This window comes from Rhodamnia argentea, chromosome 8, assembly GCF_020921035.1.
Source record: "Rhodamnia argentea isolate NSW1041297 chromosome 8, ASM2092103v1, whole genome shotgun sequence".
Classification (NCBI taxonomy): domain Eukaryota; kingdom Viridiplantae; phylum Streptophyta; class Magnoliopsida; order Myrtales; family Myrtaceae; genus Rhodamnia; species Rhodamnia argentea.
The window spans coordinates 21839701-21860718 of record NC_063157.1 but is presented as its reverse complement, the minus strand read 5'-3'; the positions used below and the strand labels follow the sequence as shown (position 1 = coordinate 21860718).

Sequence of the window (21018 nt, the reverse complement as noted above, 5' to 3'; positions counted from 1 at the left end):
TTCGAGCTTTTAGTTGGGGCAACAAGTCATTTTGTTACCTAATAAGCTTAATTGAGTCTTAGATAATGTATTTTTAAACTTGATTTTGATACTTGTTTCTCACTTAATTGCAAGATTTTGAGTTTTTCCGGTCAAAGTAACTTTGTTGTTTGGTTTCGTATTGTCGGGAGAGTGGTGCTCATCTCTTCTTAAAAATAATAGGAATTAGATATGTTATAAGCTATGAAAGAGAAATCTCATGGCATGATTCTTATTAAAAACAAAAGGCGGTGTTCGAAGTTATTTGCTATACAAAACTGGATGGGGCACTAACCACCCTTTAAATTACTCCAAACTACATGTAAACCATCTCTTGAAATGATCTACCAGTTGATTATTTGTCAAATTGTTTAAGAAATACTAAATGAAGTGAATTATGTTTTATGAAATGAACTATAGAAGACTGCGCTTTGTTTGTCTTTGGAAATGAGTTTTGAGAAAATGCAAAAGTTGAAAGCCTAAAGCCCTTTGAAGAAATGCAAATTGTGTTTAGTGAAAACTCCTTTGCAAAGCAACTTTGGTTTAATAGTATTTGGCAAACTTCTTCTTACAAAGTGCTTTGGCTGTATTATTTTATTAAAAAAACTCAAACCTTTCGCCGAAGTCGGTGAGCCAGAACTAGCCTCACCGACCCCCTCAGAAGATGAGCAACATTTTCTGAAGACAATGAACAAGGGCAAAATCAAAAAATGAAAATGATTAGTGATGGTAGTTTTGGAAGGAAAAAAATCATTTGACCCAAGAAATGCCCTTCTCAAAAATGCTAAAAACCAAAGCAGGTAGGGAACTTGTCTTGAGCTTTTAGTTTTGCCAAGATCATTTGGCTAACTACAAAAAGATTTTAGAAACCCTTGGGATAGCTGAACCAAAGGCAGCCATAATACTTTTCTTACACTTTCCTTTTCATTTATTTATTTATTTTCGCCATTTAATGCATACTTCACGTTAAAAGGAAGAATGGTATGATTATAATAAGGAGCAATCATAGGATACACAAATTACTAAAAATTCGATGTATATAATGACACAATAAAATTCAGAATTTGAACAACTAAGCAATTGTTGGGCGTCCATTAGATTTCTCCAATCACTTTTTGTTTTTATCTCCAACATCATTCTTGCATTCTTTCTGTTTTCAATAAGAGTATATAAATTCTTTTTCGAAAAAACTATAAAAAAAAGGTCATGAACCTATTACATTCATACAAATTTAATCCTAAATCTCTTTTTTTCAAAAATAATTATAAACCTTTCAATTGAACTAATTTAATTCTAAATATTTTCACATTGATATCAGTTGAGTCCATCCGACTAGTTTAGGCTGAAATTCTTGACATAAATGGTGGCCCAATCGTGAATTTTTTTTATAATGATATCATGTATTTATTTGGTGAGCCATTTACATATGAATATGGGCACCAACATGCACTGTAGAGTATGCGGAGTTGTAAATTCCATGTTTTCTGCTCGTTCAAGTAAACATGCTTTCTGACCTTTGCCCTAGATCAGAAAGCGTGTTTAGCACATTGAGAACTTCGAGCAATCGCTGCGCTCGTGCTCGACCTGTATTTTTCCTTTCTTTTTCTGCGTGATGGAAGGAGATCCAATCGAGGATGGTAGACCATGGCACAGAAGAAAGAGAGACTTTTGAGCCTTGCTGGTTTACGCAGGCTATCTTCCCATGATGGTGCAGACATGAAATGAAACGACATTTCCATCGCTGATGATTGCTGTTGGAAGAAGATTACTTAAGTGGCACTCCCGACCATTGCACACAGATCAATCTGCTGTTCTAAAGCAGCTTGTCCGCTAGAGCTGACAGCTTTAGGACTTTCTTGCTAATATTTCTGCAAGTAAAACGTTCTAAATTTTCAACCCAGTTTTGATTTGCTAAAAATGATGCTGAGCAGCGAGTACGAACAGGCATTCCATTATATGTACAGTGGAACACGTACTGCAGACGCCAGCTTAGCTATACGCACTGCCACCAGCACCAAAAACTTCCCACAACATACAATAACAACGCAGATGCTGGTGATCTTATCCTACTACACATGCAAAACCTCAAAAAACTCGAAACAAAAGGAGGCCCTAGTAGCTAAGTAGAGAAGCTGAACATAGAATTCAGCTCCGGGTCTTGAACTTGGACTCGTCGATCTCGATGCCCTTGCGAGCGGCACGCTCTCCACCCGACTCCCCGGTGGAGCTCAGCCCGCCCTTGCGGCCCATCTCCTGGTACCCTTCTTTCCCTACCTGCTCTTTCCTCGTCTGCCCTCCTTTTTGCCCTCCTTTGCTCCTCCCTGTTGTGAAGTAAGCCAGTCAAAAAGGGATCTTTAGTTTTCAAAAGACTCGAATTATGAAGCGTTGGGAAATCCACGTCCTAAAATATTACCTTCAGCGAGGTGTTCCTGGGCCTCGAGGCTCTTGCCACCAGTGCCGCCGGGAACCACCGTCTCTCCCTCCCTCGCACGGCGTTCGAGTTCCTCTCTCTCCTCCTCCAACGCCTTTACCATGGGTACTCTCTCCCTCGCACGGCGTTCGATTTCCTCGATCTCCTGCTCCGACGCCATTTCCGTGGGCACTCTCTCTCTCTGTTGTTCTCTCTACGAACTCGCTAGTTGTGTTGAAGCTACAGGAGACTATTGAAGCTGAGTGGGGGACGCTGGATCGAACCTTTATGTAGGAAGAGAAGGTGAAGGAGATGGCGACACGTGTCGGTGACGAGGCCGGACAGGGCAAGACATAGTTGACACGTGGGCAGTGAACGCGCGAAAGGAATGACACGAGGGCGAACCAGAATCACTAGAAGGCTGACGGTGACGGAAACCCGTCGTTAAAGGCTTAAAGGGCAAGTACATTTTCCTATTCTTAATTGATGAATAATTGTTGGAGAGATGCCTTTCTTCGTTTATGAAATTTTGCTTTTTCGTTCATCTTTTTTTTTTTTAACTTAGCATGAATAAGACATTTTTCGATCCAAAAAAAAAAAAAAAAATCCCATCACGAAATACTTAGAATTTGAATGTTGATTTGGTTCAGTATATGCCGATGACGTGAAAAGGCTAATTCACAAATAGTATCCAAATGTCAACATATATATGCACGAGTGCGTGCGCGCATTAACTCTGTTGATAAATAACAATTTGATAACCGCTTGTACAGAAACACAATCTTTTAGAGATAACTTTTTTTGTTTCATGCCCAAGCTAGTAAATTTCAATTAATGATAATAAGTGTCAAAACATTGTTGTGAAAAAAATTGGTTACAGTGACTTACCATCATTTAACAGATTCAATTATCAATTATGTTTAGGTTAATAACTCTCCTTTAAATTACTTACCCACATTTATATTTTTTCAAATTTACCAACTTTCTAATCGAGTTATCAATTGTCATTTTCTTTTCTTATCGGTTTTTCTTATCATCTACAAACTTTTGTTTTTTTCCGTAGCAACTTCTTAAATTTATCAACTCTTTCTTACCAGCTTTAGTTGAAAGGAAAAAATGTTGAAAAAGCATGAACATATTGTATGACGGCCAATTGTGAAATTGCATCGAGCAAGTACCAGTTGTGCATTGGGAGAGACGTCATTGGATTTGTGGAGCAACCAAAAAATCACGAGCTTCGCTGTCCAAGAGGCGTACGTGGATTCAAGCAATGATTGCACAATCCATTGTAATGATCTTGATTACGGGCATTGTGTCGGCAAAGAGTTGGGTGAAGAGGAGAATAAAGCTCACGAGCAAATAGAGGAGTCTCTTGAGAAAGATGGCTCTGTTCAAAGCATTGCAGTGGATGAAGCGTTGATAACAAGGTAAGGAAACAATTGACGGATCATCAGCTTAGTGAAAAGGCAGAGCTTTTTGAATTGGAGGATGACGACGGCTAATTCAGAAAATTTCCAAGAACATGATGACATAGTAGAGGAGCTAAAGATGGAACTTAAAATTGTGAGAACCGGAGGACTTCCCACGATCTTAGAAGAATCCGAAACAGACTCCCGAAGGATGGTGAGCCGACCTCAAGCTGAAGCCGCTGAAGATCGATCACAAGCTTGAGCACAAAGATCCACTTCAGGAGATTCAGAAAGTGTACAAGAGCTATGCCCGGAAAATGCTAAAATTGGACATCTTGAACTACCAGATTCTACATGCTATTGATAAGTTACACGCCAAAACCTTGATTTTTTCACTCTTGTTTTGCTACAATTCTCATTCACATAGCAAAGAGAATGTCATAGAACAAATATTCGCATAAATGACTTTGATTAACGAGTGAATAATTTGGAAGAATCTTGATTCTTTCACTCTGATTTTAGTGCAATTTGTCATTGACACAGATATATCTACTATTTATGGGAAGGCTCTAACGAATTGATTCAATTTGTCCTCCAAATAGAGCATGATCTTGAGAGCTTTTGTCTCTCATATTTTTTGATTTTCTTATATATCCCTTATCTAGACAAAGGAAAGAGGGAAGAAACAAAATACAAAGAGTTGACCATAAATAAAACAGCGATAGTATGATCAAAACACAAGAAAAAGGAGTGTCTAAACCAAAAGAGTAGTGGAAAAAGCGCGACTCTATAATAAAGCCATATAAGCCATATATCTACCACAATCCAAATTAGGAAACAAGGCAATCGGAATAATCGAAAATATGATCTTACGTCACGCAGCTTGAATTCTTGATTATTAAGATTTTTCGATATAGAAACTTTCATAATCAAGGTTTGCTTGAAAATCGAAAATACTGTCCAAAAAGTCCTAAACCTATTGCACTTTAGCTAATTTAGTCTTACGCCTTTCAATTTTACCAATTGAGTCCTAAATTTTTTGATACCTTATCAATTGAGTTCATTGGGCCAATTTTAGTTCAAAATGGCTAACTTTGACGCATGGTGCCACGTAAGACAGTTGGTGCTGACGAGGATAATTTTTTATATTTCATTTCATTTCATTTCTTTTTTAATTTTATTTATTTATTTTCCTTTTTTTTCCTCAAGTCAGAAACAATAAAAAATGAGAAAAAAAAACTCAGCAATTTTTTATTAAAAAATTATAAAAATCATCCATGTCGGTACCGATCGTGCCATGTAGGGTGCCTAGTGTCCATGTCAGAGATTTCCGGTTAAAATTGGCTGGATGTGCTTAATTGGCAAAATACTAAAGTGTTTAAGACTCAATTAATAAAATTGAAAGATTTATGATTAAATTGGCTAAGATGCAATAGGTTTGAAACTTTTTGGATAAATTTTTAGTTAAAAATCTTAGACAAATCATTTTAGAATTGAATAATCCAACATAGGCGAGAACTGCAACAGCAGCAATAAACCTTCACGAATCACCAATTAACCTGCAAAGAAAAGACTGAAACTCGCAGGAGATCACCCAAACATCAAGTGCTGCTGGTGAGGGGTTGCGTGGAGGTCGCCGGTTCGGTCGCGGGCCACGAAGGAGCGAAACTTGACGGGGATGCAGCGAACGCCAAGTGCCGCCGGCAGAGCGGTGCTAGTTCAGACCGACGTGACCAGACACGGTGGACCAACGAGGCCAAAGGCGCAGATAGAGAAGCATCTTCTCTACGGACGTAATGCTCTTTCGGGCTTTTTTCCAAGTTAGTATAAAAAAATTAAAAAATTACCAAAATAGGTTAAGAAAAAATATATTTACCATTTTAGGTGTCGCTCGGCATTTTGAATGCCGAGCAAGTGTATTTTTTTTTCCAATTTTTATTATTACTTTCCTTTAATCATTTTTTTAATTTATTTTTCTTGCTTTCTTGTAATCATTTTTTTATTCTTCAATTTGTTTTCTGGAATGGACAAGACATTAATGAAATTTGTATATGATATCCTGTTCTGTAATATTCTCACTCGTTTGCTCGCTTTCCTCGGAGTCAAGGCGCGTCATCGTATCGTGGTGCATGACTCGAGTTCCCCATCGCCTCGCTCATTCGCTCTCTTTCCTCGGAGTCAAGGCGGGTCATCGTATCGTGGTGCATGACTCGAGTTCCCCGTCACCGATGAACGCCGACCGGAGGTGGGAGGCAAAGTCGACGTAGTGAGTTGGGAGGCAGAATGGCGTCGACAACATTCATCCCGTGTCGATCTCTATTTTTTGTTGTTTGAATTTTTAGAACATCATTTGTAGATAAATTCTCGATATAGAAATGTTTCATCCATTGTTAATTCGCTTGAATATTACAGAACATGGTATTATATACAAATTTTATTAATATTTTGTCCATTCCAGAAAACAAATTGAATAATGAAAAAATGATTACAAGAAAACAAGAAAAAGAAATTAAAAAAATGATTAAAGGAAAAATAAAAAAATAAAAAAGTAATACTTGTTCGGCATTCACAATGCCGAGCGACACCTAAAACGATAAATATTTTTTTTCTTAACCAATTTTGGTAATTTTTATTTTATTTTTTATACTAAATTGGAAAAAAGCCCTGCTCTTTCCCTCCCGTCGAGCCAGCCGTGTGCCTCGCTTTCCCGTCTCGTCCCCTTTTATTCTCTCAGTCGTCGTCTGTGTCTCCTCTGTTGATTTAAAGTCGAGAGAGCGAGAGAAAGATTTCCGAAGTTACTTGATGTGATTCTCTCGAGCACCTATAATTATGGGTGCGTTCATTGAAGATATTCTGATACTCTTATCCTCACTTCACACATGTAAAATTCGGGGTAAAGTCCAACAAACACACATAGCAACTGAGTCTCATTTCATTCATCCTCCCAGCACCACCCTTTTTATTGCCTTCATGAACACATAAAAGCGAAAGACCGAGCTAAAAAAAACCCTAGCTAACGAGAGAGTGTTCAGCTCTTGGTGCGGAACTTGGACTCGTCGATCTCGACGCCCTCGCTAGCTGCTCGCTCACCGCCCGGCTCGTCGGTGGTACTCAGCCCGCCCTTCCGGCCCATCTCCTGGTACCCTTCCGTCCCCAGCTGCTCCTTCCTCGTCTGCCCTCCTTTGTTCCTCCCTGCATGTTGAGGACATCGGATTATTATATTCCTCATCATTAGTGCATGTAAACTGCAAAGAAGATTCAAAAAAGCTCCCCTTCGAATCTTTACTAAATCGAGACCCTAATGAGGTCGTCTGGATTCCATAAAGAACATCCAAATCAAAGTAAACTTTTGCATAATATTTCCGAAAAAGGACTCTAAATTATGATAGGAAGAAGAAAAAGAAAAAGAGTTTTACCTTCAGCCAGGTGTTCTTGAGCCTCGAGGCTCTTCCCGCCAGTGCCGCCGGGAACCACCGTCTCTCCCTCCCTAGCACGGCGGTCAAGTTCTTCTCTTTCCTGCTGCGACGCCATTGATTTCCTTCTCTCTCTTCTCCTCCTTCGACCTCCCTCGCTGCTAAGACGAAGTTTCAGTTGTTACGGTTCGGACGTTACGTGGAATGATATTCAACTAGCAACAACGTGGTGACACTTTATAGAAGCGGGGCGAGAGCGAGCGCTCGTCAGTCGGCGCCGACACGTGTAACGATAACAAGGCAACAGAGTTCGGAGTTCAGACGTGGCACGTAGGCCATGGGATGACACGAGTCGGAGATCTGGGAATAGAAGAAGAAGGACGAGGGACGTGGAGGTGACACGTTCTTGAAATACTTTAACAACTCGGGGGAACATGATAGATCAGCTCGTCGATAACGATTCGCCCACTTAAAGACAAGAAAATGAAAAGACCCAAAAGCGTTTTTTGATAATGATTCAGAAGAAATTGTTTAGTGTCTACTGAGCAATGTTCTTGCGAGATGTTCGTGCATTACATTAAAAACCTCGTAGGCGACCTTAATGGTGGTCCAGCTCCCCTATGTAATTTGCAAATCGAAATCGGTTCTTTAATTGTGGGAACCTGAAACTTATCAAATCATACATTGGAACCTACTATTTTACAAGTTTTAGGGTCTATACATATTACACATGTATTATTAATTGAATGATTGCAGTGAATCATCTCCTCTAATTATCATCATTTCCGGGGACAATCCATTGACTATATCTCATATTTAGATGGACTTACTAGAGAAATAGATGTTAGAAGCTACCTATAGAGAGTCGTGGGGAGCTCCTCAAAGAAGCATGAAGAATATGGAAAATTAACAAAGTAAAAGTCTCGGTCATGAATATTTCTGGCTAACGCGAGGGCCGCTAGCCCTTACTCAAAGCTAGCTGCCTCGCCCGGCCCAGATCCGGGATAAGGCTCGCGGTTCTTTGTCCAAAAACAAACAAAGTAAAGAAAAAAAAAGAAGAAAAAACCAAAAAGATTAGAACATGGAGCCAAAAAAAATAACTGCTCGACGGTTACCATACTTGGTCTATAAATACCACGCGGCCGCAACAGGCAAAAGGGGACACGAAAAAACACACAAACACTCGTCTCTATATTTAACTTTTAGCCCTTAGTTTTGATATAGCTTCTAGATTCTTATCGTCGATTCAATTCCGATGAGGTTCATATTCAGAGTTATGTGTCGTCGATTAAATTCTGACGTCTGCTCATTAGGTTCAATACCGTCGATTCAATTTCGGTGTTGTACCCATCGCCCATCTCGTCCAATACCGTTGATTAAATTCCGGTATTGTATACTACATCCACCGTCTAGTGTCGTCGATTAGATTCCGGCATTGTGTCCTACAATTTTGGTTCGGCCTCATTAATTAAATTCCGGAGCCAAATCCCAAGTCCTAGTGTGTCGAAGTTCGTTTCATTGTCGAATGAGTGGGCTGTCGAATTAATAAGAGTCTGTATCACGCTTTTCGCATTAACACAAGTATTTTTTGTATTTGACAATCTCTGTCCAAAACTGATCCAGAACTTTTTATTGGAAAACGAACGGATTAAGTTCGATAAAAGATTCCCGCGTGGATAATCCTTTTGGGCCTCAACCTCACTTGGGTCAAGGTCCAAGAACCCGTTTGGGCTTAGTTGAAGGATTTTTGACGCGCAACACAAGGTAAAATAAATTTAGGCAAACTAGAAAGGACTTATATATAGACATAAGTCGATCTATCAATTCTGTATGAGATTCATTTTTCACGAAACAAACGAAACCGTACACGTTATCAAAATTCATGATAATCTCTATGGAACTAATAACTACAACATTTGTACGGATAAAGAGGAGAAATAAGAGAGGTTAACAAACAACCTCTAAAGGGTCACCTTCAGTAGCCATTAATGACGGCCCTAGCTTCGACCCCAATTAATTTGAGCGGTTGGTGGGTTGTCCCAACGAAAGCTGCTTCTGTACCCTGGAAAACCGTCCTTTAACGAACATCGCTCCTCATCCTTCGATGGACATTAGAATTGTAACGACCGAAAGATTGCACTAGTAAGATTGCGAATCAAAAATAGAGTTTCTATATCTATGTCTCTAAATAAATGAATATAAAGCCACAAGAAGTATGGTTATATAATGCAGTAAAATCTTTTGTAACTTATTAGCAAACGGCCCTTATTCAATAATTTTCTAAAAGTAAGGTTTTTTTCTTTTTTCATAAATAATATGGGGCATTGTCCTTATGTAGGTGTAACTTGAGATTTGTGGCATTGTCCTAGGAAGTTTTGATCTCCTTATTGGAAAATGAACGGATTAAGTTCATATTCCCTATGACAGGTAAGCACGAGGGTCCTGTTTCCCGAGAAAGCAACCATGGCGGGGGTCCGAAGGGGGCAACGCCTTCTGAATACCAAAAAACTTTTATAGTTTGAGTCTATATTTTTTTCATTGGTAATATGAGTTTGGGCCCTTGAATAAGTACTGCTATATATTATCTCTTTTATCTTGTAATTAAGGGATGTAACGAGAGGTACGAAGTAACAATTATAGTGAAATTCTCTACGAGAAGTAGTCCTAGTTTAAGGGTGAACCATGATAAATATTGTGTCTCGATTATACGTTTTACTGCGTTCGTGGCTTATACGCCGAATTCTAATATATAGGCTGAACCCATGTTCGAAGACAACTCCATTCGAGAAAATCCCTTGTACCAGAAAGAACGAAAAAGTACTCCGATATCACAGATAACTATGTAGACTTCATCTCATTTAGGATGAAATCTATTATATACCCCTTAATATAAGGATTATGAGGTAATCCCGAGGCTTTTGAATATATAGCCCAAGCTCTCTCCCAATGGCGAGATCTATGGTGTTCAATCGTAGACATCTTCGTGTGTAGCCAACACCGCCAGTCCGACATAATTTTTGAAATGAGAAATGTGGATGGGGTGTTCGGGTCGAGAACAATCCGAACGGGAGAGTACATGCATTCCTGAATTGATGCCTTAGCGAACTCTACACAACCAATGTAGAACATTAGAGATTATCGATAACTTATTTGAACACCCAATTTCGACAATGCTTGCGCGTATTCATAAGCTGATCATACCGTCTTGTACACTGTATCTCGTATCTTGTGTAGGATTCCCCATAGAGAAGAATAGAGTACCTTGCATGATTTTATTTTCTAAGTAAATATAATTGTACCTGATCATCTATAACTTTCTATTTGCTTTATGGAATTTTCGCATTTACATATTTGAAATTCCCAACATATTAACAATATCCACAGCCCCCCCTCTATCTCCCTCTCTCTCTTTCTCTCCTATTGTGCCATGTCTACAATGATGTCTTTCAGTTCATGCTCTTGGTAGAGTGAGAGAGGTCTTTTATGTAAACTAAATGACAAGTGGAAACTGATTCGTTTCTTTGTTTTTGAACATTCAAAGTTATTTTCGTCTTTGGATTATGTCCTATTGGACATGAATATGTTATTTGTCATGAAATGCATTTAAGGTTTTTTTTTTTGTCAAACATTCAATTCTTAAATAACTAGATTCGCGATAATCCTTTATTGGATTAACATTTTTTTACACAAATATAAGATAATACATGGAAATACGAAAAATTGTGAAACTGACATGTTTTGTGGTAATTTCAAGATCCTATAGAGTAGATGTCATGTTACAAAATCAACGCATATACGATAGGTTTCGTGAATCTGCCACCAGAGGTGAGGATCTTGGCCGGGTTCGACTCTCGATATCTTGATCAATTTGCAATGCCCGATGCTCTGGAGGACTTGAACCACTCTATTCCTCCAGAGGAGCTTGGTGCTTCATTAGGATAATTCTATCGATATGGCCAAACACTTGCAAAAATTCACCATATCCTTTAGGCAGCCCTTTCAGATGGGGTAATCTACATAACATTTATTAATTTTATCGATATGGACAAAGGCGATTTACATGTTTACATAGTTATTAATCGAATCATATGATTTGAATAACCCATATTGTTGGAAAAAAATGGTATTCTCATCTGAGCACACTTGACATTGAAGTTCGAACACCTTCAAGTCGAGTGTTTGTTGGTGTGCCCTTCTTTGACTAGGAGTACGTCCTTTTCCGGAGCATTAAAGGTGATTTCCGAAAGTGAGCACTTCACTCCTTGTTGATGTTCAGAATCAGAAAGAAAATAATAACAAAGTGTTTATGATAGTTCAACCTCAACTAGGGTTGTATAATTTATATTTATAGGAGTTACTAATTGCAATAATGATATAGATAAAATATAATTGCATAAATACCTTACTCTCATAAAAATTACACGTTAATACTCATCCTCAATCCGAAGTATGTGTAACAACTAAGAGATTGAATCCTAATAGCGCATGACGTAGACCGGGTAGCCTCTTAGCGAATATATCTGCTAACCGATTCGCGATAGGCACATAATAACGAACGTGTAGACCATCGGAAGCAAACCGGTCTCAAACAAACTGAAAATACAATTCAATGTGTTTGGTGCGAGCATGAAATACAGGGCTGAGAGCAAGATATGTGGCAGAGATGTGGTCACAATAAATAGTGAGAGGATTAAAGAGTGGGACTTCCAGCTCACGAAGTAAATGACAAATCCAAATAGTCTCAGCAACACAGTGAGCGACAACACGATACTTAGCTTCTGTGCTAGAACGAACTATAGTGGGTTGCTTCTCGGTATTCTATGAAACAAGATTAATGCCTAGAAATACACAAAAACTTGAAGTGGAATGTCGAGTATCGGAGCACTTAGCCTAGTCTGCATCTATATCAGCAGATAATGAAGTCGGAGAACATCGCTTAATGAGAAAATCCATAGATGGGTGTGCCAGCTAAATATCGGTATATACACTTAACCGCTTGCAAATGAGGTAATTTAGGTTGATGCATAAATTAGGTAACCAAGTTCACAACAAAACTAATATCAAGTCTAGTCATGGACACATACTGTAAAGCACCAACCATCCGTTGATACAACGTTGGAGAAGTGAGAATAACAGACAACGGTGTCTTTGATGCCAAGGGAGTGGATACATGCTTGACTTTAACAAGGTCAAACTTGCACAAAAGGCTATCAACATACTTAGCTTGAGATAAAAGCATACCATTAAAGCGGTGATGAGCCTTAATGCCAAGAAAATAGTGAAGTGGTCCAAGATCCTTCATAGTAAATTCTTCCGAGAGTCAAGTAATCAAATACCGTAATAAATAAGGGGTATCACTGGGGACAAGGATATCATCAACATATAGCAGAAGATATAAATGACCTTGAGAAGAAGCATAGACAAATAATGACGGATTATCCTTACTTGCCATGAAACCCAATGATAATAAAAAACTGTTGAAATGAAGAAATCGTGCATGTGGAGCTTGCTTTAAACCATAAATGGCTTTCCGGAGGGCACATGTGATTCAGGAACTTAGTATTAGAGAAATTGAGAGGTTGGCGCATGTAAACTTTCTCACAAAGGATCCCATGCAAGAAGGTATTCTTAACATCAAGTTGATTTACGGCCCATCCCAATGGAAATAGCAATAGAGAGAACAACCCGAATTGTAGCGCGTTTAACGACCGGGCTAAAAGTCTCATCATAATCCAATCTGGCCTATTGCTTAAATCCTTGTGCAACAAGATGAGCTTTGAAGTGTTCGATAGTCTCATCGGATTTTTTTCTTAACATTAAAAATCCATTTACATCTAATTAAATTCTTAGATGGATCAAGTAGTACAAGATCCCATGTGTGATTAATGACTAAGGCATTAAATTCATCTATCATTGCTGCTTTCCAACGTGGGTCAAGAATGGCCTTAAAATAGCAAGTCGGTTTTTCTTCATGAAAAGAGTGAGAGAGATTAAAAAAATTTCTTGGTTAAGGAATTCCAAATTTGGCACGAGTCTACAATGAGAAGAGAAGATACGGAAGTGGAGGAGCTAGATAGAGATATATATATAGAGAGGATTTGTGAATTTAATGTGGGAGGAATTTTCTTAGAAGAAACGCTAGGTTGGGATATATTCAGTGGGCTCGAAAGGAGCTGTGGAGATGAAAAAGAATCGGAACTAGTTGGGTAGGCCGAGAGGAGGAGAGAGGTGAGATAGGAGGCTGAGCTAGAGAAGTAGAGAGAAGCGGAGGAGCTTGATTGTCGAAAGAGGTAGATGGAAGAATAGGTTGATTGGAGGAAACAATAAATGAAGGAATTGAATTGAAAAAATTAGTTGCGGAACTTAGAGCTGAAGGACTCTGTGAAAAGGGAAAATTCTCCTCATTAAACCGAACATGACGATTGATAAAAACATGATCACTTGACTGTCAAGGGAACGATAGCCTTTGTGATTAGACGCATGCCCACGAATACACATGGTGCAGAATGAGGTGCTAGCTTATGGGAGACATAAGAAGGAAGAAAAGGATAACACGTACACCAAAAAATTCGAAAGAATGAGTAATCAAACTGGAGCCTAAATAAACAGTGAAAAGGAGAAATATCAGACAAGACAAGAGTGGGAAGCCGATTAATACTGTAAATAGTAGCGAGAAGAGCTTTTATCCAATATGAAGGAGGCATATGAGCATGGATTAAGAAGGTTCGAGACATTTTAGCAAGCATTGTGCACGACATGTCTTCTGATGATTGATTGCTTTTCTCTACAACTCCTTTTTGTTGTGGAGTGTAAGGAGGAAAAAAGTCATGCTTAAATCGAATTCCATCACAAAATGTTGAAAACTCGTTATTTTCAAGCTCTTTTGTACAGTCGGTTTGAACAGGAAGTGATCCATTTATCTTTCTCATTTTAAACTCAATTCGCAAATTTTGTGAATGAATGCAACGCTTCATGTTTACGAGCAAGAAATACTACCCAAATAAACCTCATGTAATTCTCCATAATTATCAAGCAGTATTTCTCGAGTGAATACTCTTACTTCTAGTTTCCAAATAGATCGATATGTAGAAGCTGCAGAATTTTGTTAGTAGAAACAACATTGTTTGACTTGAAAGAACTTCAGATTTGCTTATCCAAAGTGCAGGTTCGCATATCTCATCTTTTCAAAGATGGTCTTAATTCACTCGCACTCTTTCTTGGAAAGCTTTAATATTTACTTGAGTCTCCTGTGTCCAAGTTCATTATGCCTAATCTTGCTTTTATCTTTTGCAGAAACAAGGCAGTGCTCCTGCTGAAGGTTTATTTTTTCCTACAAGGATATACATGTTACTATACCTTTCTTCGATGAGCTTTTATTTCTGATTTTTATCAAAGCCAAATGCATTTTCCATCTTCAAAACTACTCTGGTATCCCTTACCACAAAGTTGACTAATGCTCAAAAGCTTGTGATTTGAGATTTGACTAAGTATACATCTTCCACGATGAGGGTTCCAACTTGATGTTTCCTTTGCTAAATGATTTGCCCTTGATCCATTCCACCACAAATCACAGATCCGCCATCAACTGGTGTACGAGTCATGGACTCCGATGAATCTCCCATCATGTGTCTCGAACATTGCAAGCTTCTTTGGATTGAGTACCTACAAGATATCACAAATTCATTTCTTCTTTGGTACCCACTCGTATTTGTTGATCCATGGAATAACGTTGCTTTGGACTAGACTAAAGTCACGTCATTTTAGTTTACCTGCCGTTGTCGTACAAGCCGCCACATCGGATTATTAGTGGCTATCTTGGATGGAATTGTACAAGTTTATGGTATTAGTGACACCAAAGAAAAAGTTTGGGATATTAATATCATACTGAAAACAGTTTAGGACTTGTGGTGGGATTTTCCTAACTAAGTCATATCCATGTTAGCTTCGTTTGCTTGCCCTTATTCATGTAAGCCGCTACGTCGGATTTTTGTTGGCCCGTCTTGTACGGAACTATGATGGAAGGTATCTTTGGGGTGCTGGTACAAGTTTGAGCGTTTTGAGGACACAAACAATAGTTTAGGATATTAGTATAACAATAGTAAAGTTTAGGCTTTTGGTGCTATTTTCCCAAATAGGTAACAAATAATCAAATTATACGGAGTGGTATCATTTGAAATGAATATCCATGATGATTCTTTGTTAACGTATCCAAAAAAAGATTGTGTGCACTTTTCCAATAGATAGCCGAAGGGGACGATTCACTCCCATTTTTTAAGCGAGGCTTGCCCGCAGCCGGTGTTCATGATGAGCTCGTTTAATCTCAATCATTTAATCATGAGAGACCCGCGTGAGACCCATGGTCGAAGATTGAGATTGAATAGGCTCGTGAACCCCTGTCGCGGGGAGGAGTTTTTCCACTTTTTTTTTCACTTGACAAAGAACGTGGAACCCGTGAACATGTGTGTCTCGAACTCAGATTTTGGCTAGCGACGAGAACCTTGTCGAAAATGCGGATATCGAGAAATTGATTCGACCAAAGGTTGTCGTTCATCTTCAACTCGGATCCACCATGTGAATCAGCTGCAATGCCTGGCTCTGTCTCTCTCGCTCTCTAGCCCCACTTTTGCATTATTTAACAGAAACATCCGTCGTCCAAGACATGACTCAGGACACTGTCGTGACATCGATGACCTAAAGCCGTAAACTTTGTCCCGCCCCAGTTCGGTCCCCCAGCGTTTCCTTTTCCATGGTTCGACCGACCACAAAGTACCCGTTCATTCAATTATAGGCTCCTGATATTTTTCTTCGTCTGTTCACCATCTCCGCGACTTCATTATACTTGATATACTCAGTCAAATGATCAAGACCTGTTGCTACTTGCTAGATCATCCTTATCGATACGCGCGTCGTGCGGATTCACTAGTATCCACACGTTTCCATGGTAGCGACGAGATCTCTCCATTTTGTTCTGCAAAAAGAGAACCACGGTTGCTGTCACTCCCAGTTCTCGTCCAATTTCGAACTGGCTTTTGTTCCACAAGTCTGCTGAGTTGCGCGAGTCGAGTCTTTGTTTGCTTTCCTCAACTTGCTAAACCCAGAAAATGGCCAACGCGATCAGATACTTTGAGCTGAATACAGGAGCTAAAATCCCTTCTGTGGGATTGGAGACATGGCAGTCGGATCCTGGGCTCGTGGGCAATGCTGTCAACATCGCCGTTCGGGTTCTCCTTCTTGATCTTTGCGTCTGAGCTTACAGTATCCTGTCCTTCCTCGACTGTGTGGGATCTCATTTGAATTTGCTAGCGCCGATTTGTTACTAGTTAATCTTGTCTCTCACTAACCTCTTGCATTTTTCATGTGGTAATGTATAGCATGGGTACCGGCATATCGATTGTGCACAAGTTTACGCAAACGAAGCCGAGGTATCTGCTATTGTCTTTGTATCTCTAATTTTCTTGCTTTGACCGTCTCTCCTCTTCTGGGCATGTATAGATTTTGATTTTCTCCCCCATTTTCATAGGAAATGCAACTTCTTTGATCTTGTTTCTGTCTGCTCCATAGGAGATTTTTTTATTTCTGGAGTTTCGGAAGTTCTTTTTTCCATGTTCCAGAAGATAACACAGTGCATGGACCTCATGAATTATCATAAGTGCCTCATCCTGCTTTAAATCTTCCCAAAGGAAGATTGTATGTTCAATTTGCTATGATTCCCTTATGTGATTTACACAGGCCACCTATTCGATTTTTAGTGCCATGGGAATCAGATTTAAGGAGGGGTCATGGCGATGGATTGCCCCTCTAACTAGCCAGCTAATTACGGTGGTAACCTTAAATTATTAAAAAATAAAAAAGAAGAGCCGCATGTTATTTGCATGCTTATCAGTAAATTATTCAAAAAGTAATAAACCTATTATACTTTTGTCAGTTCAGTCCTAAACTTTTTAATTATGTCAATTAAGTGATAAACCTTCTCAATTTTCCCGAATTAAGTTCATCCAGCCAATCTTATCAAATTAACAATTTTTTTTACAATTTACGAATTGGTAAATTTTTCACTTACTTACCAATTTTTTTTTAGAAAATTACCAGAAAGTTCTAAAAATGTTGTATTTTTTTTTTGGTAAGGGTAAAAATGTTGTATTTGTACCAATTCAATCCTAAACATTTCAAGTTAACCAATTTAGTCATAAACCTTTTGACAATTTTTTAATTTAGTCCTAAACATTTCAATTGTGTCAATTTAGCCTTAAATTTTTTGACAATTTGCCAATTTAGTCCTAAATTTTTTGACGAGTTGCTAATTTTGTCATTCTTGTCAATTTTGACTGGAAATTGCTGAAATGACGATCTAATCAGCAACAAGCGAGCTACGTAGCACGACGTACGCCGACGTAATTAATTTTTGAATTTTTTCTGAATTTTTAAATTTTTAAATTTTTTAGTTTTTTTTCTTTCGCTTTTCTTTTAATTTCTTCTTTTCTTTTTTAACATACCAACCTCTTCAAACTATTACCTCATGTAAGAAATTGCCAACCTAAGGAAAGTTGATCAATCAATCCTCAACTATTGTAAAATAGTTGAGGATGCCAATTCAATCCTAAATATTTTAACCTATTTAGTTTTAAACCTTTGCGTAAATTCCAATGTAGTCCTTCTAGACAATTTTTGTTGGAAATCGCTGACATAGCAATATGCCATGTAGGATGGCCGATGATCATTGGACAATCACGCTAGCAATTCCATTAAAAAAAATTGACTATAAAGGTTTAGGACTAAATTGACAAAACTAAAATATTTAGGATTGAATTACTATCTGTGCAATAGATTTATGATCAATTAGGTAATTTTTCCCGCTAACCTATATAAGATTGATTTATCAAATTTTACCAATTAAATTACCAACAAGTTTTCAGTTACCAAGTTTGATTTGAGTTACTTACGTATGTTTGATTTTCATTATTTTTTTAGTTTAGAAAATTTTGTTATTGAGGTACTAATCTTTTACCTCGGGTAGCAATCACTATATTTAATAATTTTTATTTTAGAGATTAACAACCTAAAATGAGAGTTAATAATTTTATCAGAAATTGTTTACCTCAGTTGGCAACCCCAATATGAAATGATTTTTTGTCGAGATTACCAAGCTAAAATGAGAGTCGATAATCGAAATATGTTGGTAAGTCGCTTAAAGAAACATTTAGAAACTTCATATAAGAGTTGCTAAATTTAAAGCATTGATAAGAAAGGCCAATAAAAATTAGTAAATGATAAGAAAAGTTGACAATTTGCAACCTATCAAAAAGGAGATAGTAACGTTATAAAAGTGCGAGCAAATATTAACAAGTTCCGGGCAATCGGATGATGGATAACTTATTCTTCCAGTTTTGTTTGGGTTGGTTTTGGACCAATCGTCTATTCAAGAGCTCAGTTCGCATGATTTACCTCTGCTTGTATTGATGAGCTCTGCTTACTTTAATCACTGAATTTTGCTGCAGATTGGACTGGTTTTCAAGAAATTGTGGGAAGAGCGCGTGGTTAAACGGGAGGATTTGTTTATCACTTCAAAACTCTGGTAAAGCTGTGCTGCAAACTGGTTGATGTATCTCTATACTTACAAGAATCACCACTTGTTGCACTTGATTGTACTCTTAAGGATGTCAGAACCGAACCGAAAAACCAAACCGAACCATTCAGGGCAAGAGTCAATTCAGTTCAACCCTACACCCTAACAGTTTTGTTCAGTTCAGGTTTCTTGACAAATCGAATCAAACTGAACCATTGATACCCCTAGACTAAGACTGCCTGTGAGGCTTCGAGACTTTCCACATTATATTTTGTATGGTTTGTTCTCTCGCGTAAGAAAGGCCGATTCGAAAAGTAAATCGATAGATTCTGGAAGACTACGTGAATATGAGGCCTATCGAAACTTTATAGACAAGCAATGGGATACTTCTTCTAGGTTTTTGTCTGAACTCACTGGCGATGCTTGCGGAATTTCTTCTTTTCCTCTAGGAACACTGATCATGCCCCAGAAGATGTGCCAGTGGCTTTGGAGAGAACTTTGCGGCACTTGCAGCTTGACTATGTAGATTTGTACCTCGTAAGTACATGCTGATAGTTTTGTTTCTGTCTTCTCAGCACGATGTATTCTAACTTCCCTTTATTCGGCTCTGACTAATCTCCATGTACTTAAAGTATTTGTAAGTGTCGTCGACGCTTTTATCCAATACACTATCCATTAATATGGTTCCATCACTGTTAAGATGCACTGGCCGGTACGGATGAAGAAGGGATCGGTGGGATTTAACCCTGAAGACATCGAGCAACATGACATACGGAGCACATGGCAGGCGATGGAAGCCCTGTATGATTCAGGTAAGGCACGGGCCATTGGAGTCTGCAATTTCTCCACCAAGAAGTTGGCAGATCTGTTGGAGATTGCACGCGTACCTCCTGCTGTGGTTCAGGTGGAATGTCATCCTTCCTGGCAACAGAAGAAGCTGCACGAATTCTGCAAATCCAAAGGAATTCACTTGACTGTGAGAAGGATTCGACTCAACCTTTTCTGTTCTCCTGCATTGCTCTGAGTTAGATTATGGTACATAGAGTATTGTCGACAATGCGATCCGTTAAATGTTCGTCATTAGATGAATCTGAAAGTAGCGAGTGTAAGAGCTAATTCATCAATGGATAAGTCTCTGCCAGTATACACAGCACATAGCAAAATGAATGCTGCTGTGAATTGACTAAAGCATGCGCAAATTAGAATGTTACTATGCATATCCTGATTCATTGGCGAATCTGTCCTTTCAGGGTTTCTCGCCTTTGGGATCGCCTGGCTCAGCATTTGTCAAAAGCGAGGTGCTGAAGCAGCCGGTGGTGACCGCAGTCGCAGAGAAGTTGGGAAAGAGTCCAGCACAGGTTGCTCTAAGGTGGGGTCTTCAGATGGGTCACAGTTTGCTTCCCAAAAGCACTAACGAGAAAAGAATCATCGAGAATTTCGACGTCTTCGACTGGTCTATGCCAGATGATTTGTTCGCCAAGTTTTCCGAGATTGAACAGGTGAATATACTACATTAACTCCCTCCTTGTCCCTCTGATTCCGCCATTGCATTTCTGTTTCTGTTAAAACTATTTACTAAATCTGGCCTTCAACGGATGCTCCAATCCTTAACTTTGTTACTTCTTTTGCCCGTGACCGGGCATGCAGGCGAGGCTGCTTAGGGCGACAGTTTTTGTCCATGAGACTCTCAGCCCATACAAGAGCGTGGAGGAATTCTGGGATGGGGAGATCTAAGCATGGAAAGGAAGGGGAATAAGGCAAAGGGGAGTGTGCAAACGCATGGAAGTTGGTCATTTCACCCGGTTTATGTCTGAAGTTAGTTCAAATAATCCTACTCTCGGGTGCTAGATAAAAATGTGTGGTATTCGTTGTCTTGTTGCTCTTTGTGTTGATTTGCTATGTGATATGTCCATGTACATTACTCTCCCCCTACTAGTTGTTTTGCTCCCAATAAAACTTCTTGCAGCAGGAAAACTGTCGGGACAGGTGTTTTCCGTGTGTAAGAGATGATTACTTCGAAAAGTCATGCGAAACCAAAAAAAAAAAAAAAAAAAATACCAGAAAAGATCCCTTTTGCCAAGAAAGATTTCCTTTCGATGTTTCGGCATGAACTCTAAAAAGATTCGAGCGGTTCTGATAGATATATGTATTGGGCATGACAAACTCAACTATGGATACTTGAGGTTGTTTTTGTCAATCATGACA

The 21018-nt window shown here is 38.8% G+C and overlaps 3 protein-coding genes across 4 annotated transcripts; 1 reads left to right on the top strand and 2 right to left on the bottom strand.

Moving 5' to 3' along the window:
- Positions 1–1950: 1950 nt before the first annotated feature.
- Positions 1951–2690, bottom strand: LOC115748176 (em protein H5-like). Of its 2 annotated transcripts, XM_030684623.2 has the most exons (3): positions 2592–2690; positions 2432–2528; positions 1951–2339 (listed from the first exon to the last, which is right to left on the bottom strand). In XM_030684623.2, exons 1-3 carry the CDS (start codon positions 2607–2609, stop codon positions 2164–2166), a joined length of 291 nt encoding a protein of 96 aa, XP_030540483.1. In that variant the 5' UTR covers positions 2610–2690; the 3' UTR covers positions 1951–2163. The 2 variants fall into 2 exon arrangements, with proteins under 2 accessions (XP_030540483.1, XP_030540482.1); XM_030684622.2 differs by lacking the exon at positions 2592–2690 and having other exon boundaries at positions 2432–2566.
- A 4048-nt stretch (positions 2691–6738) lies between these two features.
- LOC115748177 (em-like protein GEA6) lies at positions 6739–7457 on the bottom strand. Its single transcript, XM_030684625.2, has 2 exons — positions 7254–7457; positions 6739–7029 (listed from the first exon to the last, which is right to left on the bottom strand). Exons 1-2 carry the CDS (start codon positions 7366–7368, stop codon positions 6866–6868), a joined length of 279 nt encoding a protein of 92 aa, XP_030540485.1. The 5' UTR covers positions 7369–7457; the 3' UTR covers positions 6739–6865.
- An 8576-nt stretch (positions 7458–16033) lies between these two features.
- Positions 16034–20807, top strand: LOC115748172 (NADPH-dependent aldo-keto reductase, chloroplastic-like). The gene is made up of 7 exons (XM_030684618.2): positions 16034–16471; positions 16622–16672; positions 18746–18822; positions 19263–19350; positions 19514–19789; positions 20064–20312; positions 20461–20807. Exons 1-7 carry the CDS (start codon positions 16352–16354, stop codon positions 20545–20547), a joined length of 948 nt encoding a protein of 315 aa, XP_030540478.1. The 5' UTR covers positions 16034–16351; the 3' UTR covers positions 20548–20807.
- The last annotated feature ends 211 nt before the right edge of the window (positions 20808–21018 follow it).